Source organism: Oryx dammah, unplaced genomic scaffold (assembly GCF_014754425.2).
Source record: "Oryx dammah isolate SB20612 unplaced genomic scaffold, SCBI_Odam_1.1 HiC_scaffold_1, whole genome shotgun sequence".
NCBI classification, from domain to species: domain Eukaryota; kingdom Metazoa; phylum Chordata; class Mammalia; order Artiodactyla; family Bovidae; genus Oryx; species Oryx dammah.
The window spans coordinates 44,361,074-44,388,542 of NW_024070185.1; the positions used below are offsets into that span (position 1 = coordinate 44,361,074).

General features: G+C 40.9%; 1 protein-coding gene across 2 annotated transcripts in view; it reads left to right on the plus strand.

The window, feature by feature from the left end:
• Nucleotides 1–27,469, plus strand: part of PIP5K1B (phosphatidylinositol-4-phosphate 5-kinase type 1 beta) — a 352,598-nt gene that overhangs the window by 215,741 nt on the left and 109,388 nt on the right. For both annotated transcript variants that reach the window (XM_040249018.1, XM_040249072.1), the window contains 3 exons: nt 23,673–23,884; nt 25,337–25,420; nt 25,544–25,592. In XM_040249018.1, coding sequence (XP_040104952.1) covers nt 23,673–23,884; nt 25,337–25,420; nt 25,544–25,592 — 345 coding nt within the window. The remainder of the gene's footprint in view (nt 1–23,672; nt 23,885–25,336; nt 25,421–25,543; nt 25,593–27,469) is intronic.

The following is a 27,469-nucleotide window of genomic DNA, read 5'->3' on the forward strand; positions in this document are numbered from 1 at the left end:
TTTGCCAAGCTAGCCTAAGATTTTCCATTTTTAAAAAATACTGAAGTATAATTGATTTACCATTACAGTGTTGTGATAGTTTTAAGTATTCAGCAGAGTGATTCAGTTATACATGTGTATGTGTGTGTATATATATATATCTCCTTTTTCAGATTCTTTTCCATTATAGGTTATTACAAGATTCTGAATATCTTGTGTATATATATATATAAGATATATATACAATATACCTTGTGCTATATAGTAGGTTCATGTTGGTAATCTATTTTGTATATAGTACTATATATATGTTAATCCCAAACTCATAATTTATCCCTCTCCTTCCTTTTCCTTTGGTAACCATAACTTTGTTTTCTATGTCTATGAGTCTATTTGTGTTTTGTAAGTTCATTTGTATCAATAGTATTTTTTTATATTCCACATAGAAGTGATACCATATATTTGTCTTTCTCTGTCTGACTTACTTCACTTAATATCCTAACTGCATTATTTCATTTCATTATCTCAGCCACCATGTGACATCAGTACCATTCACACTCCCATTTTTCTCTCTTTTTTTTAAATTTGGAAGATCATACTCCTATTTTAATTGGTGAATAACTAAGTTCTTAAAAAGATTAAGAAACCTGTCCAGCATCACCTAGCCAGTCAGTGGCAGAGCCCACCCTGTTTAGGGACAAAGCATGTGTTCTTAACAACTGAAATTTACAGACTCAAATGTAAGGATTTTTTTAAAACTATCTTTTCAGAAATCATGGGAAGAACAGTGAGAACCAAGCAAACAAAAATATCCAGCTGAGCTGTTCAGATATCTGGGTGCATATGAGTGACTCATATTTTTCTTTAAAAAAGAATAAAACATACATACATTTTAGTAGAAACCTTTTTCTATGCTTTTCAACTCTGACAGGATGTGGGTGAAAAGTGACTCTCAGTTCCCCAGAGTTTAGTACAGTTTTAGATTTGCTCTGTGTGTGTGTGTGTGTGTGTGTGTGCACGCGTGTGCATGCATATATTTCTTGCCTCTTTAATATGGAAAGCCTTTTTCTTGCTGTCTTGTAAGGCTTCTATGCCAGGAAGAAAAAAAAAAAAAAAAAAAGGAAAGGTCAAATGTAAAAAGCCATTGCACAGGATTTGTCTGTTTATTAGCATTTCCTGAGCCCAGCCCTGATAGAACGAGGTCAAACATGACTCTTCTTCAGCAATGAGTCCCTGGAGATTTGCCTTTTTATTTTTTTAGGATTTGTTGTGCTGAGGAACATAAAGGTCAAAGTAGAGTCATCCTAAGCCTAACTCTCTCTCTTTCATTGCATTTGAACCTGTAAAAGACAAAGAATGAAACTTCCTTAAATTGCACATTTGTCTTCAAAAAGGCTCTTCTTGGGGTGGTGTTTAGGCATGTGAGCAGCATGCTATGGAGGAACCTGAGTCCCTTCTGTGATTTGCCTTGGTGAAGACCAAGGCCTCTGTGATCTGGAGTCAGCAGCTGATTCTCAGATTAGAGCTGCCCGGAGGAGGGCACGTTTCTAGAATGGTAGGTCTTAATATTTAAAGGTCAGGGACCTCTTTGCAAAACTGATGAAAGCTGTGAACTGTTTCCCTAGAAAAATGCCTATCCACACACCAGTTCATGAATCCCTTAGAGCCCATCATCCCCCACCCCTACCCCACCCCACCCCAGGCAGAGGACTCCCATCCTAGAGCCAGGCAGACCCATCTCTCTCTCTTCAGGTCATCCCCTGAAGGGCTAGAATAGGTTGTGTGGTTGGCAGTGCCTGCAGCATCTCTGACCCTGACATTTCCCTCACTTTGTAGAAAACTGACTTTAGTGCCAGACAAGGTGCTATGGAGATCCAGGGAGGATGTGAGATCACCCTGGGGTTCCAGCCCCAAAGGATGGAGAATCTCTGCTATTAACATTCCTCCGAGTGAGGCAGTACTGCTAGGGCTCTAGAAATGAGGCGGGGGACTGCACTACTGTGTCAGCAGCCCAGCCAAAGAAAGGTGAGGTAGACCCCTATTCAGATTCATCCTTTCACGCACTTATCAGACACATGTATTGCGGGCCTACTGTGTGCCAACATGGGGTAAATGACCTCTATTTTTAATCAATTGCCATTCTGTGTATTAGTGCCATGATGATATTCTAAGGCATTTATAGGGATTAGAGTAGGTAACATCATAGTTTGGTTTTGAAGAAGAGTTCTCTAGGCAAAGAAGTAGAAGCATATTTCTAGGCAGAGAGAATAATATGAGTTAAGCATGAAATGGCATAGCATGTTCCTAGAACTAGAATTGTTTGGTGTTGTGACAGTTAATAGTAAAGGAACATGTGAGGTAGGAGAGAAAAGCAGTCAGGAACCAAATAATGTCAAAAGCCCCTTTCTGGGGGTGCCAGGTCCTCTTAAGGGCTTAGAAGTAGTAAAGCCAGGAATCCCAGACCTTTGGACCCCAGCTTTTCTGCTGTTCCCAGATAGAAAAGATAAGCCTCCTAACCTCTTCCTGCCGTCACTTCTACTTCCTGCCCCCACCTCTTTCATATTTCAGCTTGACATCTCAGAACCCAGGGCTCCATTTCCCCTGCATGACTGCTGGCTGGAAGATACCTGCCTGACTCACTGACCCAGCTTGACCGACATGCATCGTGCCCTGTTCCCCACAGACTACTTACTTCCCTGACTCCCCGTCAGAGCTGCTTCTGGACTCTGCATCCAAAATGGCCTGAACTACCTTAACCCGCACTGAGTCCTCTTGACAAGGACCATCTTCCCCTGAACCCCCTGAGCACCCCTGAGTCTCCTTCCTCAGCTTTCCCAGCCCAGCCTCAGGCCCTTGCCTATAAACCTGCCCCCACCCGGCTTCTGGTCCATCCCTATCAACTCCTCCACATGGCACTCTGGCTGCTTGGCAGTCCTCTAGAAAACAGAATGTACTTTATCCTTCAACCTTGCTGAACCCACTTCCCCACAGGATTCAGAAAAAGGACTCTTTCCAGAAGCAGGAATCCAGATCTTGGTTCTCCTTGACTCCCACACTGCTGTTCCCTATAGGCTATGTCTAGGGGAAATGAACATGGAAGTAATGGGGTTCCCTTTCTGGAAGCGTTACCTCTTCCTTAGCCTCACCCTCTGCCTGCTATGACAGCCATCTACGCCCGTAAGAAAACTTGGCCTGGGGTAAGGGTCATGTCAGTAGAAAGTACCACCAGGACAGCACAGGTCACTTGTCATCAAGAACAGAATGTAGGATTTATTCAAACCGGCCCCTGTGGTCCCCGTGCACAGACAAGCTGCGAGGCGCATCCTGTGTGAACACTGCTCTTTCCAGGGGCTCCGTTGTCTTCCCCTAGCCTGATCTTCCGCCTGTCTTCTCTGACCTGGGGAATGTGATCAGCATGAAGCCAGCTGCCCACTTCAGTTCCCTGCAGCTGCCCTTCCCATCCTCCTTTCTTGTCCTCTTTGTCCACACTCAATAAATCACCACATCCTGTCCAATCTGCCTCCTAAATAACTCTTGGCTGCCCGCTCCCTCCAGATGCACAGCTTCTGCCCTTGCAGAGACCCTTCCTTGCCTGGTGTTTTCACCAGCATTTGTCTTTCAGTATATTTCCAGTGCTGTCCTCAAACTCATCCTAAGTTTGGAAGACCACCAGCTCTTGAAGCCATACATACTTCATAGCTTGAAACTTTCAGACCCTTCTTGATTTGATCCCTGCTGCTTCCCCAGATGCTCCTTCAGCGTCCTGTTTCAGCCTTGTCTCTCCCCTTTCCCTAGAGCATCCTTACTCCCCCGCCATTCTGATCAGCTGGACACATTCTCTAAAGGTTTTGGTCTTTTCGGGCATGTCTCACCCCGAAGGTTCATTCTCCCCATCTCTCCTTCACCTGGCCCCTGCCTACTCATCTCAGGACTACCTTCCCCCAAGACCACCATGCTGTGGGTCGCCCAAGCCTCCAGGGTTAACCTCTTTTGTGGGATTTAACACGTGTAGTTCCTTGAGCCTGAGGACCAAACCTGCCTTCATTGCCTGGTGCTTAGTCAATACTTAGTAACAGTTCATTGAAATACATATTTGAACAAAGGAATAAATTATCTGATGATAGAGGGAGACAGGTTTAGGCACACCTCCAAAAAAAAAAACTCTATCTTTGGTGACTTTTACATATTTAGCTGTTTTTTAAGTTCTGTCTCTTTTGGAAGAGGCATCCAGTTTCACTGCCATGCCTGCCAGATACAGCCCTGAGAATTAATAAAGCAGATGAGTTCCCTTTTGAATCACTTGGGTTTTTTTGAAAAACTGAACTGATTGTCCCCATGTTCAAAGTCATTTGTGCAACAAAAGTATTTTTATCTTTCAATTATTTTCCCATAGAAACTGTATTATAGTCATTTGAATTTATTTGATGCTGATTCTTGTTCCCTTTAGGTACATGTCCTGTCTCCCTAGCCAGACTAAATGTCTCAAAACCTAAAGCTCATTGCTTATACCTCTCTACAACTGTGTACCTGGCTTATTGTGTACATTCAGTACATTTAAGATGATGAAATTTAAAATGACTTGAAGTTTATGTATTAATTTGGAAAGAACAATTAGGAACTATTTGGTATTCATTTTTTTAATTTACTGTAATTTGTGAAAAATCTAAAAATCTCATATCATTTAATTAGTTTGATACATTACTACATCCTATGGTATTTATTGATAACTCTGGGGATGTGGCGAGAATTCATGTTTGCAATTCAAATAGTTTATTCCTTCATGTGGGAGTCATATCAGACAGTCTGGATAATTAATAACCTAAATGACTTGTTTTGGATTTATTTTTTTTGTTTAGCAGTAAACTTATTAATTTTTATTTAGTGTGGAACCAATTTTCTTTTTTTATACAAACATCTGTTGCCATAAATATTAATATTAATGAAATATTCATGGAACTAGTCTTAATACTGAGACTTTTTTTTTTGCAAACTGGGATTTCTTTCTGTGTATGGCAAGTTCTAAATTTGTAGATTACATTCTTCTCAGCTCTGGACATGTTTGTATGGGTTACAATGTAGGTTATTTTCTCACTACATAGCTATAATTTTGTTTAGCAATTTTTTTTTTTGCATTAGTTTAGACAGGTTCTTTTCGTTTTTTATGTGTATTGGTTGCCTTCCAGTTGTCTTTAAGGGGGAAAAATGCCTCAGACCTAATAGAAAAAAGATGTATATCTTTTACTGATGACAACACTTAACATTTAGGCTATTTTCTTTATCAGTAAGGAATTGAACTTTGTTTTTAGACTTCAGCTAAAACATAGGAAGAGATATTATTGACTCCGCATCTCTCTTCCAGAGATGAAAGATTACTTCCCTGAAAAGATATAGATGAATGCACTGTTTGGCAAATTAGGTCTTAAAAACACTATAATCTCATGATTATATTTATTTGCATTGTTTTAAATTATGAGTTTTGCTATCTCTTATTAGCTATATTGATAACATTGTAATACCTACATAAAGCAAAGATAAAGTTGGTGAAAAAATAAGTAAATAAAACCAACTTATGGACTCAGAGATTGTTTGAGCTAGAAAAAAAAAATCATAAAGTTTCTGAGAAACAGTGAAGCAATGCCTTCTGTGCTCTGGTCTAAGAGAAAGTGATCTTGGACATAGATCTCTGTATCTAGCCAGGCCAGATTTCCTTGTGAAACTGCAAATAAAGACATTGTCATATATGCAAGGACTTTTAAAAGCTTCCTACCTGTAAATCTTTTATTAAATGAAAAATTTTTTTTAATAATTGTAGATTTGCATGCAGTTGGAAGAAAAAGTACAGAGAGATCTCATATACTCTTTACCTAGCTTTCCCAATGGTAACATCTCATAGCACTTTTGTACAATATTACAACTAGGAAATAGACATGGGTACAGTGCAGGGATCTTTTTCAGATTTCACCAGTTTTACGTGCACTCACTTGTATGTGTGCATGGGTATGTATGTATACGGTTTATGCCGTGTGATGCATATATGTATTTCTGAAACCAACATAGTCAAGTATCTTGACAAGCAGCAAGTGACAATTCCTGACACAAATCCTTCCTGCCCCTGTATTATATGCAGCCACGCACACAGCTTCCTCATCCTGCCCCTCCCCAGTCTATTGCAGCCATCATTGTTTTCTGTCCCTGCAATTTTGTCATTTCAAGAATCATACAGGTGTAACCTCTGAGTTGGGCTTTTTTCACTCAGCATAATAACCTTATGATCCATTCAAGTTATTTTGTGTATTGGTGGTTTGCCCTTTTTTATTGCTGAGTTTCACAGTATGGATATACCACTTGCTGAATAACATAGTTTTCTTTAGTTTTTGACTGTTACAAATAAAGCTGCTATGAATATTTGCATGAAGATTTCTGCATAAGCACAAGTTTTCATTTCTCTGAGTAAATGCCCAAGTGCAGCTTCTGTGTTGTATGGTAAGCAAATGTTTACTTGGGAAGAAATTGCTAAACTTTTTCAGAGCAGCTGTACAATTTTGCATTCCCACCAGCAGTGTATGAGTGATCTAGTTTCTTTTCATTCCCACCAACATTTGCTATTGTCTCTATATTTTATTTTAGCCATTCTTATAGGTGTTTATTTAAGTCTGTTGTTAAAAAATTACTTAAGTATATACTTCAACAAAGCAAAAGATAAATCCAATAAAGTAGTTTGGGGATATAGGAAAGAAGGGTGAAAATGAAACAGAAGAACTTACAATTAAGTCTAAAAGCTAATCATACATCTCCATATACATACATTAATGTAATTGCTAGAAATTTCTGAGGAGAGGCCCAAGGTATAGGACTTTAGCACTAATAATATGCTGTGACTTTGATGCTCATAGGACTTGATCTAACTCTGTTCTATAGCCTTTGGTATTTCTACATTATATTGTGATTACATGGGTACATGTTTTGTTTGCCCACTAAAATCTGCTCTCTAGGAGAATAGGAATTATGTGATTTCACTTTCCCACCCTTCAAATCACTTAGCAGAATAGCAGTTGTCTTAGTGTTAGTCCTTTTTTTTTTAAACTGCTTTCTATAGTTTATTTCTTTACTAGTCTATTCAGTCGGAGAACTTTTTTTATAGTTAGAAAAATTATTATCACTTATTTGGCTGTGTCGGGATCTTTGTTGTGGCACACAGGCTTAGTTGCTCCGTGGCATGTGGGACTTTAGTTCCCCAACCAGGGATCGAACATCCCCTATATTGGAAGGTGGATTCTTTTTTGTTTTTTTTTTTTCAGTGTTAGTCTTTTGATGTCCATGGGTCACAAAGAATCAGACACGACTGAGTGACTAAGCACAGCACAAGAGGAAACAACATTTTTGAAATGATAACTCTTACCTAATTGATAAATATAATAAGAGCAAGCTTTGATAATAGTGTACCAATGGTCTGATATGAAATAGACCTAGAGTTAGTCATCATATCAGTGTTATGGACTGGAAAGTAATTGAAGTACATTTATATTGCTCGTTTGTCTAGTGTCTATTGTTGTTTAGTCACTAAGTCGTGTCTGACTCATGCAACTCCGTGGTCTGTGGTCCTCCAGGCACCACTGTCCTTGGGATTTCCAAGGTGAGAATACTGGAATGGATGGACTTTCCAGGTGACTCAAATGTTAAAGGATATGCATGTCTCTGCAAGGCCAGAGACCAGGTTTGATCCCTGAGTCAGGAAGATCTGCTGGTGAAGGAAATGGCAACCACTCCAGTATTCTTGCCTGGAGAATCCCTTGGACAGAGGAGCCTGGTAAGCTATAGCCCACAGGGTCACAAAGAGTTGGACATGACTGAGCAACTAACACACTTTTTGTCCAGCTGTGGCACTGGCTGCATTTCAGCTTTCATGCAGGTGTGTGATAGAAAGGGGCTCCAATTGCAGTAACACACGGGGCAAGATGGTCAATACCAGAGAATTTCAGGGTAGCTGCAAAAATCAAAATACTCATCGATGTTGCTGTTCATACCTGACTTTCTACTCAGCAAGAGATACCTCAGTTTGAGCCAGACAAGTAATTCTCAGTATTTCAAAACCAGCTATTCCAGTTTTGGGTAGAGGGAGAGTCCTGTCTTAGAAATAACCTGTAGGTAGATACCAAAGTAGCTTAATACCCAATGCATGATTTTGTGGACAGTAAGGACACACTTCCAAGGCCCAGTTCATCTCTAGATTGTTTCCATTAACATTTATTATGGACTTGCTTTGAGCCAGGCAGTGCTTGACATCACAGATTGTCCCATTAATGGATTGTCCCATTAATCCTCACAACAGCCCTTCAGAGTGAGTGCCATGATTCTGTTTTGACAGATGAAGTGGGGACTCGGGAGAGGTTCAGCTTCCCCAAGCCTGCAGAGCTTACATTGCTGGAGCCAGGTCTCTTTGGTTCCAAAATCCATGTTCTTTCATCTGTACATTCTCTATAATAGGAGTAATGGAGGAAAGTCTGTGGAAATGAAAGTATTTAATTGATAACTTGGATGCAGACAGGATGGGTTGGAAGTGCCTGATAATGGTTTTCTAGCTCTCACACAGAGGTGGTGAGGATTTGACGTAGGAGGTAAAAAAGGACTCCATCAAAATAGAGAACTTGGTTTGGACAGCGCAGTGAATTAATGAAGTGTCTCACAACCTACTTCAAGGAAGGAGGCAAAGAGGAACATAGTGCCAAGTGACTGAGAACCACAAAGTAAAATTAGTAATCCAAGCATTTAATTTTGAAAGTTTAATGAAAAACGTAATCAAGCCCATCGACACTTGCCAACTGTTGCCAACATGTGTACACGTGAAATCCTATTAACTTAAAAGCAAAACTTCTTTCTGAGAAATGTGATGGTTTACAGTAGAGTTGATTGTTTTTCCAGTCTGGCAGAGAGGGAGATCAGGGACACAAAGTATGTTGTTGAATCCTGTGTGGCAGCTTTTAAGAACCTCATTAACTCCAGAATTGGAAGGATTATCAAGCCAGTAGGTTTTTTTTTTAACCCTCACTTTAAACCAAGTGGAACATTATAAGAATTTCTACAGTAAAGAATAGAAATGGGACACTGAAAATATCTTCCTCAACTCCTTTAAAACTCCTTTACCTTTTCTTCTTAAAAGAAATATGACCTAAGGATTAGAGAGCTCACCTATATCCTGAGGTGTGGCAGTGGTGGTGCTAATATCTGCCTAACTTGCATTATAAGTAAATTGTCACATGTAAATAAATATAAATAATAATAATGCCCATTCAAGGAAGCTAAAGTCTTCAGGCTTTATGAAATAAGTATAGTATGTGAGGGTTTCCTGCTTTTGTGAGAAAAGGACCTACCTGTCTTTGATTTTGTTGATGACCTTAGGTCTAGAGGTGAGGTCAATGGAGGCCCCAAGTGGGAGGACTCACAGAGAATCTGAGGGCAGGGAGCAAAGGGAAGGAAATGTCCCCGCGACCATATCCTCCTCCACTGGGGAAATCCTGGGAAACCAGAGCACAGAGAGCAGGAAGAGGAAGTGGCCATGGAGGGGTGGGTGGCATGATGGTAACATCCTTGGCTTTGAAGATGTGTCTGGAAGGGCTATGAAGTTGGCCAGGGTGGATCTGGTGCGGATGCCAGGGTAAGTCTGTCACATAGATGACGGTGTAAGTTCGAGTCAAGTTGTAAATACTCCAGCCCAGGGAGACAGAGGGGTGGCGAACCCCAGCACCTAACAAAATGGAGTTGAGCTTCCATAGTTTCGGAGAAGTTTCTGGAATCTGGTAAGAGACTGAGTTCCAGAGACTTAGGAAGTATTTGAGAGTTTTCAGGGCCTGGGAAAATGTTACAAAGTTTAAAAACTGGTTCAGAAATGTGCCCTGTGGAAACGCTTTTAAAGGGTGAAATCAGTTTGATTTTTATAGGGCTTTATTTTATTCATTCAATATTCAGTGCACATTTACTCAAATACTCATATTCTGGAAAAATAGGGCTTCCTTGACTGTCTTGGGAAAGGCAGGGTACTTCTTGGGCCATACTTTGGTTCTAGTTCTTTCCCAAAAGATGAGCACTTACTGATATCTGAGAAGCTTTGGCTCATGTACATGGCTCTTCGTCCCTGTCCCCATCAGCCAGCACATTTTATATGCCTCCCCTCTCCTGCAAGTGACTGTCCCTTTGATGTCACCAGTGTTCCTCCTTCGAAGACATTTTTAAATTGAGTATTTCAACCCAGCAAGTGTAACACTTCTCTCCTCATTTCTGTTCCTCAAAATTCTACCCTCTACATTGTGAGGTAAAAAATCTCCACGGGAGAATTTCTTCCTCCCCTCTTAAGAGTGAAATGGCCAAGGACAATCTGTTTTTAATGAATTTATTAAATTTCAACTTTTTATAAAAGATGCATCTGTGCATTTGTCTACATGTACACTTGGGGAAAAAATATTTTAAAAGGAATGCATAGTCCACTAGATGTATATCAGTTGTCCTTAGGTAGTAGGGATGCAGGGAGGTTAAAACCTAATCTTTATTTAAAGTGTCCTCATCCAGCCTGAAAGTGAGCCTACCTGGAGTCTGATCTTGTTAACGTCCTCTCTTCATTTCTCCACATGAAGACCTCATTTTTAAACTTCATCTGTGTTCGGTCAACTCCAGCTGTTCCAAAAACAAACCATTCTAGATGCCATCTCATTGTTTGCTGCATTTTCACCTGATAATCTGGCTTCAGATGATACAGACATTCCCTGTAGGTGGAGATTCACCAGCCTCTGATATTTCTGTTTATGAAAGAGCTATATAACTTTTTCTAGATTATTAGCAATTAGAGAAAATATGTCAACCACTTCATTCTCCAGGAGCAGAGAAAGCAGTGATTTGGGATTGGAAATTTACTTTCTCTGCACTCAGATGTGTAGGAAAATTAGACTCTCTTAATTTTTCCATGACTACTCTTTTTTTTTTTTTTTCTTTTTTCATTTTTTTTATTTCTTTGGCTGTGCCAGGTCTTAGCTGTGACACCTGGGATCTCCAATGCTCATTGCTGCATGTGGGATCTTTAGCCGTGGCATGCAAACTCTTGGTTGCGGCCTGTGGGATCTAGTTCCCTGACCAGGGATTGAACCCAGTCCCCTTGCATTGGGAGCAGAGTCTTAACCACTGGACAACCAAGGACCACTGGACTTTTCATGACTACTCTTGCTCACTAAAATCCACAGTCTTGTACTTACCAATTAATATTTGTCTCTTCAAATTTGAACATTCGTGTCTGAATTTAAATAATAATCTTACTCAAAATTGAACTCCCTCTCAGGACTGGTATAGACTGACCTTTCATCACTCCATTTTGTTAGGTAAACATCATCAAAAATGTCGAGTGTAGATCACATCTTGACACAGGAACTAGAATATTGCACGAGAGCCCTGCACTTACTGTATTCCACTTCCACCTCAAACCGTCACCCTCATGCTCTGTGGGACGTAGCTCTGAGCTGCCATCTTGTACTTTCCTTAATTTTGACCGTGTGCATATATAGTTGTTTCTTAATTAAAATGCCTCCAGACCCCAGAGAATCCATTTCTGGTGATGCCTCCCACAATCTGGGTTTCCTGTCGCTTCTTAAAACTTACCCTATGGGTAGCTACTTATTGTTCTTCATAAACTGTAAGCTTTTCAGTACAAATGGTGACTTTCCCACACCTGAGATTCTGCCTGCCCTGTGGAACCTTGAATGATCTCAGAGCATGGCTTGGCTTGCTTTCTCTGGCTTCAAACCATCACTGGAATCTCGGTTGACAAATCCTTACCTTCCTGGTAAATTAACTACATGTCATTCAACAAATAGTTTCAAATTCTTGTTCTGCGTAAGGCTCTGTGCTAAGTCTGTGGGAGTGAATAGGGTATGGGCCTTGCCTCAAACCTTAAGGCCACACAATTGAGGTTTGATTTATTGTGGACAGATTCTCCCATTCTTCTTTGCTCTCTTTGTTTATTAAAGTGAAGAGGAGAGAGAGGAGGACTTTTTCCCTCTTTACTCAGAGACAGTTCACTGCAGGGAGTGGACTGTAGTAGGCGGTGAGAAGGTGTCCGGAATTGTACCTCGTACGTTGAAGTGGGCATGGAAACTTGGGCCATGAGTGGCCTCTGAGTCTCACTGGACAGCTTACCAGCCCAGTTTCTCAACTGTCCCATCACTTAAGCCACAGTGAAGCAAGTCACTTCTAGTGATGGCAACTAGAAGATAGAATGGGAAGTACTTGACAGTTTTAATGTTACTTTTAAATATGCTTATAAAATAATTTATTAAGATATATTAATGTGTAAAAATAGTCTCTATAAAGAAAAGATCCATAATCCATCTAATATAGAAGCTGAAGAATACATTCATTCATACATTCATATACGTATTAATAGATTGATACAGCTTTTAAAATAATAGATGATTTTCTAGTGCTATAAGGTATGCTTCTATTTCTTTAAGCTTTTTAAGTGAGCAAAAAAGACCTTTTTACATGTTTATCAAGCACAGCTTGATATTCTAAGTCACCACATTAGACAGTGAAAAACCACATTATTGCCATCACTAAATTAGAGATTGAATATTTATTTCAGTCTGCTCTACCAGTCAAAATTGCTTGGCTTGTCACAGCCTGTTTTTTTCTCTTTATCATATTAGCAAAGAACACTCTGAGCTGTATTGAGGAAATTAAATTAAATTTAAAAGACAACTTTTGGCTTTAACTGAACTTGCACATGTGAGTAATTTGGGGCTGTATTCCAAGGAGCCTACTTGGGGAGGAATGGCATACCCTTGCATTCATTTTACCCTAAGCCAGTGGGTCCAAGAGTGTCTACTTGCATAAAATCTTCAGGATACTGTTTTGTCTTACTGAATTAACATAAATGTTTCTGCCAATCATTTTGCTCAAAGAATCCCTAGTTACTGAAGACACCTTTTAAAAAAAGTAACTACAACCTCTTCATCATACTTATAGAAAATTAATAATTCTTACTAGTCAGTGTTCAAATTTCTAGTTGTATCACGGGGGAAAAAAACCCTTTTTTAATAGTTTGCATCAAGGTTTAAATAGGGTCTACTGGTTAACCACTTCCCTCTACCCTGGTCATTTATTATTTCATTGATACTTGTTGAAGAAGTTGGTTTGTATATTCCATTGTCCAGATTCTACCGGTTATGTTTCCCATAATTTCTTTCAGTATACCCCTCTTTCCCCTTTCATTTCCTGTAGATTGGTTGTTGGATCTAGATGTTTGACTACTAACTAGATGCTTTAATTCATTCAGTTCAGTTCAGTCGCTCAGTCGTGTCCGACTCTTTGCAACCCCATGAATCGCAGCACGCCAGGCCTCCCTGTCCATCACCAACTCCCGGAGTCCACTCAAACTCATTAGGGGTTGTAAAATGGTGGTGTTCTTACTTTATCACACATTAGCTAGACTGCTTAAAGGATTTCTAAATGAGAGTGCCAAGCACATAGTTGTTGTTCAGTTGCTGAGTAATGGCTGATTCTTTGTGACCCCACAGACTGCAGCACACCAGGCATCCCTGTCCTTCACTATCTCCCTGAGTTTACTCAAACTCATGTCCGTTGAGTCGGTGATGCCATCCAACCATCTCATCCTCTGTTGTCCCCTTCTCCTCCTGCCTTCAGTCTTTCCCAGAATCAGGATCTTTTCTAGGGAGTTGACTCTCTGCATCAAGTGGCCAAAGTGTTGGAACTTTAGCTTCAGCATCAGTCCTTCTAATGAATATTCAGGGTTAATCTCCTTTAGGAGGGACTGGTTGTATCTCCTTGCTGTCCAAGGGACTCTCAAGAGTCTTCTCCAACACCACAGTTCAAAAGCATCAATTCTTCAGTGCTCAGCCTTCTTTATAGTCCATCTCTCACATCCATACATGACTACTGGAAAAACCATAGTCTTAATTATATGCACCTTTGTTAGCAAAGTAATGTCTCTGCTTTTTAATATGGTGTCTAGGTTTGTCACAGCTTTTCTTTCAAGGAGCAAGCATCTTTTCATTTCATGGCTACAGTTGTTGTCAAGCACATAATAGGTGCTCAATAAAATATTTAATGACTTGATTAATTTCCATAAGCGCCCCCCTGACATGGAAAATTATTAGAAACTCTGCTTGCCTAAAATCTGATTAAAGAGCGTCTTTTTCCTCCTAGAATCATCATCCTTCTCCACTTTGCATAAGGCATGGTTTACAGATGAATTCTATTATATTGCCCCTGTGAATATCTCCTGGTGCTGGTAACCATTTTTTAAAAGATTTATTTATTTCTTGGCTGTGGTGGGTCCTCGCTGCTGCACACGGACTTTCTCTAGTTGCGGTGAGAGGAGCATACCCGTTGTTGCCATGTGCAGGCTTCTCTTTGCAGTGGTTTCTCTTGTTGTGGAGCACAGGCTCTAAGCTCACGGGCTTCAGTTGTTGCAGTGCAGGCTCAGTAGTTGTGGCTTGCTGACTTAGTTGCTCTGTGGCATGTGGGATTGTCCTGGATGAGGGATCAAACTGGTATCCCCTCCACTGCAAGGCAGATTCCTAACCACTGAACTGCAGGGAAGCCCAGGTACCATTTTTAAAATGGAACCATTTTTCAACAGTCTTTTGGACTTACCTGATTATCATCCTTTCTCAGTCTTGTACCAACTTAACTTCACATATCTTACAGATTGGAAGAGCAGAGAAATAGAGGACAGGAAAGCTAAGGAAGCCCTGAAATGTGTTTCAGACCAGAGCCTAAACTCAGCACCAAGCACTCTTGGATGCTTAATGGGTCTTTGAAGTTGACCCAGCCTGTGACATGCCCTTTTTGCAAATGCTTCCGTAAAAGAAATGTGATACTCTTACCAGATTCCAAGCTCAGCCTAGTTTATAGAAAACAAGCTTGCCTTTTATCTGCCATTTAGTTGTGTGCCTACAAAACAGTAAATTAAGAGTCTCTAAATAACAGCTTGATTTTTGTCCTTGACAAAGTAGATATAAATACTTCTGGTGTGGGAAGGTTTGAAAATACTGTAGGCTATTATCTTTTTTTTTTTTTTCCTGACAACATAGAGCACAGAATCACAGTAAATGCTCTCAGTGCTGAAGATTTTTTACAAGCATTGTAATTGTGAAGCGTAATATCCAAGGTCTTATATTGGAGATATTAATGTAAGATGTATTGCTATACATTCTTTGCTGCTGAATATTTTGTTTTTCCCTTACTTTTTCATATGGAAAGCAATATAAAATGCATATTTATGCTCTGACCAGAGTGCAAGCAGGGAGCACAAAGTAAAACAAGTCTTTGGTGAGTGGAGCAGCCTTATCTGTATGATAGGAAAAGCATAGATAAACAGATAGTCTATTTTATTCCATAGAAGGGTACTAATAATGTGCTTGAGTTTTCAGAGGGCAGATGTATTCCTGATATTTTGTGTAGATCGTGAGTCCAGTCTTTATGGAGGCAAGAATTGAGATAGGCTTTGAAAAACCAGTCAGGTTTGAAATGAGGACCCCCTGGGATTTCTTTGGAAGGAATGATGCTAAAGCTGAAACTCCAGTACTTTGGCCACCTTATGCGAAGAGTTGACTCATTGGAAAAGACTCTGATGCTGGGAGGGATTGGGGGCAGGAGGAGAAGGGGACGACAGAGGATGAGATGGCTGGATGGCATCACAGACTCGATGGACATGAGTCTGAGTGAACTCCAGGAGATGGTGATGGACAGGGAGGCCTGGCGTGCTGTGATTCATGGGGTCGCAAAGAGTCGGACACGACTGAGCGACTGAACTGAACTGAAGAAGAAACAGCCTGAGCGTATTTAGGGGTAATTATGGGATTTCAATTTGACTAGCCTGGGAGGTGTCTCTAGACAGGTGTTAAATAGCAGATGTTGACTGGGGCCACAGTAGCAAGGACCTCAGTGTCACCTGAGCAATGGTGAGAGACTGCAGGCTTTGAGGAGGGATGTGAGGTGACCTGGTCAAGTGAAGAGATCAAGAATGAATCAGAAAAAGAAAGGGAAGTTGAAATCAAAGTATTAGCAAGGAGGATGATTTTGATTATAGAAGCTGCAGGATTGGGAAACTTAATGAAAGGAAAAGGAGTCATGGAGTCCAAAATCCACATTAGAATGATTTCAGAGAAAAAGTGAGAAAGAAGAGTTGGAAGTTGCACGAAGCCAGAGCTCTGTGACAACCTAGAGGGGTGAGATGGGGAGGGAGGTGGGAGGAGGGTTCAAGAAGGAGGGGACACATGTATATCTATGGCTGACTCATGTTGATGTGTGGCAGAAGCCATCACAATATTGTAAAGTAATTATCCTCCAATTAAAAATTAAATTAAAAAAACAAGTTTGGGGTTGCAGCAGGACAGTGTTCAGAAATGTCCAGCAGAAGTCTATGGGAAATATACAGGACTGGAACTTAGGCATTCACTTCAGATTAAAGATAGCGTCTTAGGAATTGTCTGGGGACCAGTGATGGTTGGAATCAACCCCTACAGCATTCTTATATCTGTCCATGTCTCCCTTGAGTTTCCCTGCTGCTATGTCATTCAAGTACTGTCATTTCTTACCTGCTCTATTGCTACTTTCCCATAGTTAAAAGTAGGTCACCATTTTGTGGGGTATCTCCACAGCACCCTTGTTTTTCCTTCCAAGCCTTACTTCAACCTGTGATGCAAAGCTTGTGTAATTTTGAGGATGGTGTAGTTGTCTGTTTTACTTACCCCTGAAGATCTGGCAACTTCCATGGGGCCTTGCACAGACTAGACACTCAACTTATTTTTTTTTCCAGGGTACTAAATGAATGTTACTATAGAAAAGTAGAAAAAGAGGAGTTGAAGTGAGAACTCTGGTGAATATTCTTAGCGCATTGAGGAAAATACTGGGAAAAACAAATAGGAAGGCAAAGAACCAGGAGAAGATGTGCCTTATAGCTAAGGATGAGTAGAGATTCCAGTGGGGGTGGTTTATTCTACAGGTGGTGGAGAGCAAGGGCAATAAGAAGAACTAGCATGTACTGGATGCTTTCTGTATGTCATGACTGTCCTGACTTCACGTGGATGAACTAATCTTCACACTAACCCTGTGAGGTAGGTGTCCCTATTATTTCTATTTTATGAACGAGGATACCAGGCCCAGAGAGGTTACATACTCTGCTCAAAGACAAACCAGTGGGGGAGCCATGAGTCAAACCAGGCCACCTGGCTCTCAGGCATGGAGTCTTTTCACCATGCAGTCATTCTGGTTCCATCTAGCTGAGGAGCAGAAAGCAGTGTGCAGCGGGCTAAGGGCTATGGCACAGAGGATGGAAAAGGAAAAAGAGAACACCCCTCTTTCTGACCTTTGTCTGTGAAAGGAGCATAGCTTTGCCTGCCGTTCTAAGCTGTGGCATCTCCCATGTTAGGTCACCAAGTCTACAGAGATTGTATGTGAATGAGAGCACCCCTGATGCAGCGCCAGCCATGAGAGCCTAGAGGATATGCTTTATCTTAGAAGAAGTGGTTTTGAGCACATCTTCAGGATAGTGTAGCAGCTGCTTTGACGTTGCCTTTTTTTTTTAAAAACCACATTCCAGTATTATTACTGACTTAAAATAGTCCTTGAGAAAAGAGAAAAAAATAATCTGGCTCTAAGGATTAAAAAAAAAAACAACACTGTGGTATTTCAACTTACTTTCAATTTTGCATATGTCTGTGAATCCTTCCTGCTTTCTCTTTTTCACAGGTGAGGGAGTAAGGTCTGGCCCAAGCTGGCTGGGAAAGCACCTGTGTTTTCCTTGCAGCTGTTTTGCAAAGCAAATGCACAGGTACAGGACCCACCAGCAACAGTGAGGTCAGGACAACATTCTGGGGAAAAAACGTGTCCCAGAGTGACCGACTAGACTGGTGTCTGTCATGTTGCAGGATGTTGCTCCCTCTTAACACTCACACATTAAGGTTCTGGCAGATTTATTGATTCCTTTCATTAATGATCTGGGAAGATATGAATAGCAACTATTTTGTTCCTAATTGATGCACATCTGCTGTGCACATGACTAAAATCTGTTCCCAGAATTTTTCATTGCACAAGTTTGGGAATTTCATTTAAAATATGTGTCTATATATTTATCTTTTTCTTTCTTAACATTTGTTATGGATGGTGACTTTCCCTAAGCCCAAATCCAACTATCATGCTCAGATTTCCACACAAGAGGAAGATAATTTATCTTTTTTTTTTTTTTCAAGACTTTCACTTGAAAAGTAGAAACCTGACCTCTTGAGGACAATCCAGACTCTTCAGGGATGCTGGCAATCCAATTAAAAAGTACAGAGAAATCTAATCTCTGTCTCAAATTTATTAATAGCTTTTTCTTAGTTAATTCTCTCTAAGTTTTGGCTTGTATGTTTTTTTTTAATAAACCCAGCCTGATATTTGACCACATAAAGCATTGAAATTGCTTCTTGCTTTGTCCAGCCTGACTTCACATCACTTCTAAAATACACATGTTCTCTGTGGCCTGTCCTTGAGCAAGAAAGCAGACTACAAGTACAGATAAAACCATTGTTTGAATAGTGCATTAATTATTGTAAGAAACTTTAAGAAAAATTGTTATATAAAGAAAGCTTATTTATAAGCAGAATTAATACTTGGGTGCTTTGCAGAGAAAAATGAAACAAATATGATGTTGTCCAGGAGTGCCTTTCAGCTTTTACTCTGAAGGCCTATGAGAAACGTGTACAACATTGTCCCAGGGACGGACTAGAATTTGCTCTTGAAGCCAGGTCACTGCTTTGGGGGAAACATTTACCAGTGGACACTTGGGACTGTCCAGAGCAGAAGGCTGCAATTTCATCCACTGAACACATGACTGTTCCCTCAGGCAGATTGCGAGGCCATTATCTTATAGCCCATTGGCCAGAATTAATGTGTTAGCCAACCTTTTCCTGTTGAACATCCACGCAGTGCTCCTGGGTGCCGTGAACCCAGAACTCCTAAAGGAATTGGGACACACCAAAGGGATACTAGCAAGCAGACTGGAAGTGCAGTCATATTTTTGTTGGCTTTTTATGAATGTCTGTTTTCAGAAGTATAACCCCAGGGTGTCTGCTTCCAGCTGACACCTCACATGTGAGCAATGAGTTGTAACCATGATGATAACTAACAATGAACTGAGAACTTTCTTTGTGTTAGGAATTTCTCTAACCACCTTACCTGCATTACTGTATTTAGTTTTCACAAGCACCCTGTGCAGTAGCTAATGTTATTGCCACCATTTTTACTGAGGAGGAAACTGAAGCCTGGGGAGGTGACATAATCTACCTAGGGTCACAGAGTTTGTGCACTGTATCCTGCGTGTCCATCTCCAACATTCTTTCTAAGAAGGGACATGCCAGCAGTGATACATGAGAGCAGGAAAACTGGTATCTGCAGACAGTGATGATTGTGCAGGGTCTCATTGCTCTGGATGGGCACTATTCCCAAGCCTTTCTTTCAGGATGGTGGGGAATTGGAAAGGCTAAGATCCATCTATGCTTGTTTCTGTCTGAAGAAAGCATCCAGTGTCTGTTAGTGTTTTCTTTTAAGAGCCTGGGTCCTTGGCAACCCTGATGCAGGCCCGTCTTCCCCAGCTCTGTGTTGTGTTCCAGAGGGGCAAGTCATGGGTGCACCTCCATAGGGAACCAGCCAGTGGGTCTAAGGCTGTAGCACTGGGTCTGTGGTGAGGAGCTTTTCCTGTCGCCCTTCCTTCTTCCTCCAGTCTTGGAGTTCCTCTTCCTCATGTTGGAGAAACTGGTTCCACTTTGCTGTCAAGCCAGTCTGTGATATCCTGGCTTAGAAAGTTCCAGGGCCTATGCTGCTTAAATAAGATTCTACTCTTATCTCTTACCTGCCTCCTTCTGAAAGTATTCAACTCAGTTTCAGTTCAGTTCAGTCACTCAGTCATGTCTGACTCTTTGCAACCCCATGAATCGCAGCATGCCAGGCCTCCCTGTCCATCACCAACTCCCGGAGTTCACTCACACTCATGTCCATCGAGTGAGTGATGCCATCCAGCCATCTCATCCTCTGTTGTCCCCTTCTCCTCCTGCCCCTAATCCCTCCCAGCATCAAAGTCTTTTCCAATGAGTCAACTCTTCACATGAGGTGGCCAAAGTACTGGAGTTTCAGCTTCAGCATCATTCCTTCCAAAGAAATCCCAGGGCTGATCTCCTTCAGAATGGACTGGTTGGATCTCCTTGTAGTCTAAGGGACTCTCAAGAGTCTTCTTCAACACCACAGTTCAAAAGCATCAATTCTTCGGTGCTCAGCCTTCTTCACAGTCCAACTCTCACATCCATACATGACCACGGGAAAAACCATAGCCTTGACTAGATGGACCTTTGTTGGCAAAGTAATGTCTCTGCTTTTGAATATTCTATCTAGGTTGGTCGTAACTTTCCTTCCAAGGAGTAAGCGTCTTTTAATTTCATGGCTGCAGTCACCATCTACAGTGATTTTGAAGCCCAAAAAAATAAAGTCTGCCATTGTTTCCACTGTTTCCCCATCTATTTCCCATGAAGTGATGGGACCAGATGCCATGATCTTTGTTTTCTGAATGTTGAACTTTAAGCCAACTTTTTCACTCTTCTCTTTCACTTTCATCAAGAGTCTTTTTAGTTCCTCTTCACTTTCTGCCATAAGGGTGGTGTTATCTGCATATCTGAGGTTATTGATATTTCTCCCAGCAATATTGAGTCCAGTTTGTGCTTCTTCCAGTCCAGCGTTTCTCATGATGTACTCTGCATAGAAGTTAAATAAGCAGGGTGACAATATATAGCCCTGACGTACTCCTTTTCCTATTTGGAACCAGTCTGTTGTTCCATGTCCAGTTCTAACTATTGCTTCCTGACCTGCATATAGGTTTCTCAAGAGGCAGGTCAGGTGGTCTGGTATTCCCATCTCTTTCAGAATTTTCCACAGTTTATTGTGATCTACACAGTCAAAGGCTTTGGCATGGTCAATAAAGCAGAAATAGATGTTTTTCTGCTCTGATGTTTTTCAACTCAGTTTCAGTTCAGTTCAGTTCAGTTGCCCAGTTGTGTCTGACTCTTTGTGACCCCATGAATCGCAGCAGGCCAGGCCTCCCTGTCCATCGCCAACTCCCGGAGTTCACTCAGACTCACGTCCATCGAGTCAGTGATGCCATCCAGCCATCTCATCCTCTGTCGTCCCCTTCTCCTCCTGCCCCCAATCCCTCCCAGCATCAGAGTCTTTTCCAATGAGTCAACTCTTCACATGAGGTGGCCACGGTACTGGAGTTTCAACTTTAGCATCATTCCTTCCAAAGAAATCCCAGGGCTGATCTCCTTCAGAATGGACTGGTTGGATCTCCTTGCAGTCCAAGGGACTCTCAAGAGTCTTCTCCAACACCACAGTTCAAAAGCATCAATTCTTCGGCACTCAACCTTCTGAAAGGTAAATGGTGAGCACTAAGAATTAAGTAATACTTCCAACCCACTTAAAGTTTCCTAATTGCCAACAAAGATACATAAGACCTAGGAATAACCATATTTTCTAAAGGCCATATATGTCATCGTTCACAAAAATGAAAAGTGAAAGTCACTCAGTCATGTCCAATTCTTTGTGACCCCATGGACTATACAGTCCATGGAATTCTCCAGGCCAGAATATTGGAGTGGGTAGCCTTTCCCTTCTCCAGGGGATCTTCCCAACCAAAGGACTGAACCCAGGTCTCCCTCATCACAGGTGGATTTTTTTACCAGCTGAGCCACAAGGGAAGCCCACAAAAAATAGTTCACAAAGCCTGCCATTAAGTGGCACCCAATAAGTGGCAGCCACAAGTATTTGAATCCTCAGGCCTGGCCCCTCTTTGTTGTTATTTTAGTCATTCAGTCGTGTCCGACTCTTTGTGACCCCATGGACTGTAGCCCTCCAGGCTCCTCTGTCCATGGGATTTCCCAGGCACAAGATACTGGAGTGGGTTACCATTTCCTTCTCCAGGAGATCTTCCCAACCCAGGGCTCAAACCTGTGTTGCTTGTACTGGCAGATGGGTTTTTTACCACTGAGCCACCAGGGAAGCCCTGACCACTCTTTAGTGTGTCATAAGTGTCTGATCAAAAGCAGCGGACTGAGGGAGAAGGAGAAGTGTAAGATATACACTTGAATTCAAGATATACACTTGAAGTTCAAGTGTATACAAGTTCAAGATATACACTTGAACAGAATTCAGTGTAATGCATATGTGTTCAATCCCTGGTTAAACAATTATCTTTAGACTCTGATCTCCAACGGCATGTCCTAACTAGGGTACAGAGATACATTGTTGGTTCAGGGGTAGCTATTCGCCATCAGGCTGTTCTTTCTGGGCTGTTTTGATTTCCTGAGCAGCTTTGTGTGAAAAATGCCAGGTGTCAAAAAAATCTGTTATAGAGGAGAATCATAGACAAACCATTAGGAAAAAAACTTTATTGTATAATAGAGAATATCCCATTTTCCTGAACTCCCCCTGAACACTCTTCCTCAGTTGAAGGGTCCTGAGTATCAGACTTACCCATACTCAAGAGCCATGTTGCTACCTGCCTCACGTCTCGACCACATCTCCATTTTTTCTTTTTTCCCCCCTATCTCCTTTTTCTGGCTATCTCCAGCTACTTTTAATTCCTTCTCTTCCCCACTGTTTGCTGAGTGGATAATTAAACAGTAAGTCTTGTTCTTTGTTGAGACCATACTTTTAAAAAAAGACTTCCTGCAGGGAACTGGGAGAAGGCAATGGCACCCCACTCCAGTACTCTTGCCTGGAAAATCCCATGGGCAGAGGAGGCTGGTAGGCTGCAGTCCATGGGGTCGCTAAGAGTCGGGCACGACTGAGCGACTTCACTTTCACTTTTCACTTTCATACAGTGGAGAAGGAAATGGCACCCACTCCACGGTTCTTGCCTGGAGAATCCCAGGGACAGGGGAGCCTGGTGGGCTGCCATCTATGGGGTCACACAGAGTCGGACACGACTGCAGCGACTTAGCAGTAGCAGCAGCAGCAGCAGGGAACTGATGGTAACTTTGAAAGACAAGCTTTGAAAAGGGGGCCCCTGAACTTTAGGAAGATGAAAGTTTTGAGAACAGAATTCGGGTAAAAGCCCATTCCAGCTGAGTCTTCATGCTCAGGAGAGTACAGGTTTTTAGAGACCATTGATTGTTGGTTTCTGTCCTCTAGTACTTAAGGTGCTGGAGTTGACCACCTGGGTTCAGATCTCAGCAGTGCCACTTATGAGCTGTCTGATACTGAGCAAATTACTTCCTGTGCGTGTCTCAATTTTTTTCATCTGTGAAACAGAGACAATAATAGCACCTGGCTTAAAGAGTTGTGAGGACTGAATCAAAATGAACCACTTAGCACCTGGACACATGGAAAGTATTCAATAAATGCTTAGTAAACCATTCATGGAGTGCTAAAGAAAGATGTACTTACTCTAGATTTGTGTAAAATTTTCATCTTGGAACCATGGTGACAATGGTTACTGCACTTGACCTAATAATAACCTCCAATGTTTTTACTTTGATTTTTCCTCTGTCAGCCACCTCCCTGGGAGGGAAGCAGGAGCTGCTTGTCTACGTATCTCTCTGATCCTGGGCAGATGAGAATTATAAGCCATTGGAGTGATGGGCCTCCTGGTTCTTTTTCTTACTTAGGTGCTGGAAAGCTTCAAGATCATGGACTATAGCCTTTTGCTGGGAATCCACATTTTGGACCATACCCTCAAAGAAAAAGAAGAGGAAATTTCCCAAAATGTACCTGATGCTAAGCGGCCTGGGACGCAAAAGGTTCTCTACTCAACAGCAATGGAGTCCATCCAGGGTCCAGGGAAATCGGGAGATGGAATCATCACAGAGAACCCAGACACGTAAGTGCAGCCGTCTGCCCACATGCTCCTTGATCATGGCAGCCGACATCATTGGGTAATTAAATGCAATCATATTCCCTTCATGGTGGCTCTTTAGGAATAGATTCCTACCTGGTACTAAAATGGATCAAGCCAGCCTAATTTCCTCTCATCCACGGATAACTGGATGAATGGCAATTTTTTGAGTCGTTATGCTTTCACTCACATGGTTTCTTTTTTCAAATGGCTCCATAATTTAACAATGGCTAAAAATGTTTTTATTCCTATTTACTACATATTCAAAACATCCTTCACAAACAAGGGGGAAATATTTTGAATTTGAATAAGCGTGCATTTAAGCAAATACTTGCTAGAAGTGATGTCTGCAATTCAGAACTTTTTATCTATGTAAGAGGATTCTGTTGTCCTCGTCCTACATCCTGACAGATGTGATCACTTGCTTCAGCCAGATGTGCAGCATTAGTTTGCATGTACAAAGTGCTGATTGACTAACAGAAACAGTTACAACCAAAGAAAATTATTGAATTGGTTGACTGTATCATGTGTGTATACTAGCCAAGCAAAAAGACTGAAAGAAAGAAACCATTTCCCTTGACTATAAGTTCCTGTCTTAGAGAAGGCAGTGGCACCCCACTCCAGTACTCTTGCCTGGAAAATCCCATAGACAGAGGAGCCTGGTGGGCTGCAGTCCATGGGATCGCTAAGAGTCGGACACAACTGAGTGACTTCACTTTCACTTTCACTTGTAAGCTTCTCCAGTGGTGACTAAACCACAGACATATTTTACTTTTATGAAGGAAATTCATACAAACTAAAATTTTTAATCCTTCCTACAAATCCATCTAAATGTCCAGTAATTGATTAAACAAATTATTCTATGTCAGCATACTGAAGTACTGCACAGTACTACACAATAGCATACTGAAATACTACACAGCCATTAAAAGCACATTAACATTGAATATGAAGAAATGTTCATCACTTAGCAAGTGAAAAATTCAGGTTATAAAACATAAGTAATAACTTATGCAGATGAATAAATACAGAGGAAAGATGTTAATAGTAGTTATCTTTGCACCCTTGGAATGGATTCTTTATATATTTTTTTCCTTTGTGCTCACCTATATTTTATTTAAAAATTTCACAGTAAACATATAAAAGTGTTGCATTTTTGATGAGCAGTATTTTGAAATACTTTTAAAATTCTTGCTCATGGTTTTAAAATCAGAATAATTTTTTAATTGAATTCTTCCCATCTAACTCTTCAGAACTGACAACTGTGGTATTATTCTCCTTCTTGGGAAGTACATCTTTCTTTTAGCTCAAGCCAAAAAAAAAGATGAGAGTCCATGATTTTTAGAGACTAACCATTTTCATTTACAGTCTATTTATTAGAAATTATTTTTAACTTCCTGTTCACATAAAATGATTTCTCTTTTGCTCTGTTCACAGAATGGGAGGCATTCCAGCTAAAAGCCATAAGGGAGAAAAGCTACTTTTATTTATGGGCATTATTGACATTCTGCAATCATATAGGTAAAAAATTGGGGGAAATAGTCTTTTATTATTTCAAAATAATTCAATGAAAGGTTCTGAGAATTCACCAAATGGGGTTGATTTTACATTCTTACTTTTGTTTTTCTGTATGTGTACATTTAGATTAATGAAGAAGTTGGAACATTCCTGGAAAGCTCTTGTTTATGATGGGGTGAGTGATTTATCATGCTCCTTGTTAAACTGGATTATTTTTCTGATTTCTCAGAGACCTCAGTGTATGTCTAGGAAGCTGTGTCACTTGAAAAGGAAAGGAAACAAAGATCTTTATAAACTCAGAGTCTCAGGCTTAGCAGATCAGTTCAAATCTAAGAATAAAGACAACATAGCTGTGAATGGCTCTTCCAATAGAGGCCGTCCAGGGGGGTGAACAGGTAGAGGCCAGAAAAACAAAATGATGTCTTATTTTGATGTGCAATCTAAAGGGCCCAATTAGGAGATGATGAGAAAAAGCAAAAGGCTTTTCATAGGCACTCGAAAGACTAGTAAGACAGTTGAAGTTCTCCCAAAACTAAGCTTCAGAGGGGTTTGAACCTGAATTTGATGGTAGACAGCTATAGGCTGGAACCCTACATTTAACCCATGTTACTAACCATGTGACCCAGACACATTGCTTGCTTCTCATCTCTTAGTGTAGTTTCCCATTTATAGCAGGAAGCTAGTAATAGTACCTGTACCTCAGAATATTTCCCTGGTGGCATAGTGGTAAGAAATTCACCTCCAAGCAGGAGATGCAGGTTCAGTCCCTGGGTTGGGAAGATCCTCTGGAGGAGGAAATGGCAACCCACTACAGTATTCTTGCCTGGAAAATTCCACAGACACAGGAGCCTGGCGGACTCCAGTCCATGGGGTCGCAAAGTGTCTGACACAACTTAGTCCGTGCACTGCTATACTACCTGCCTCATAGGCTCACGGGAGGGTTAAGTTAAATAATGCCCTTTGGTGTTCAACACAATGTATGACACATAATGACATGGGAAGGGAACACTTTTAAATTGTGTTGGATTTAAATATAACAAAGGTTAACTGATACGAGAATGTGTTTTGCACCCAGAAATGGCATGACTGAAAAAAAAACAATTATCAAAGAGCAGTCTGTACACACACACACACACACACACACACACACACACACATACACACACAACTTCCTATCTAGAAGTTAAATTTGAACTTCCTGCCGCTTGACAGAACATTTATGGCCTCAGCCTCACTCAGTTAATAACTCAGAGTGACACTTCCAAAGATTGTATTGGTCAAAGATTTGCTCACATATATTTTTTTAAGATGTTAGCAGATGCTTTCCTTTGAAAAAAGATAAATTATAGATGCTATTCTTCTCCATTCCTGGAAAAGAACACTCGCTGTCTCGGTTCTGTGGAAGACTGGTAATAACCTCTCAGCATGTCAGATCTGCGTTTTGTCCACAGGCTATGGAAATAACCTTTGCCAAAATGCACTTTTAAACAACAGGTTCACAAGTTTGTTTCTGAGAATCAAACTGAGGCTTCTTATTTAAATCAAAGATTCTTTTTTAAGAAAAGGCCAAGATGGAAGGTTAATTTTTTTTCCTTCTAGCTGAGAAAAGTACCATCTACGTAATGCCTTGAACATGGAAGGGAGAAAGAGTAAATACTCACTTTCATTCTCCTCCTGTTTATTGACAGTTTCAATTCCCTATTACCAAATAAGACTTCTGCTCCAAATGGTCTAGTCCTCTATCGGTCGGATACTTCTAAGGAGCCCATACCTTTGTTGAAATAAAATATGTCTTCTGTTCTTCAGTGTCCTTTTTTTAAAAAAAAAAAAAAAGAAAGAAAATCTCTGTGCTGATTATATATTTATGTAATTATAAGCAATAGTTAAGACTTTATTTTTTTGTCTTTTTACAATTGTCCTCTCCTTTAAACAATGCTTCCTCATACCAAAAAGAGCCACAGTTTAACCTCTCTTAGAAGGCAAGGGCTGACTCAATCATCTTACATCCTGCTGCTGCTGCTGCTAAGTCACTTCAGTCGTGTCCAACTCTAT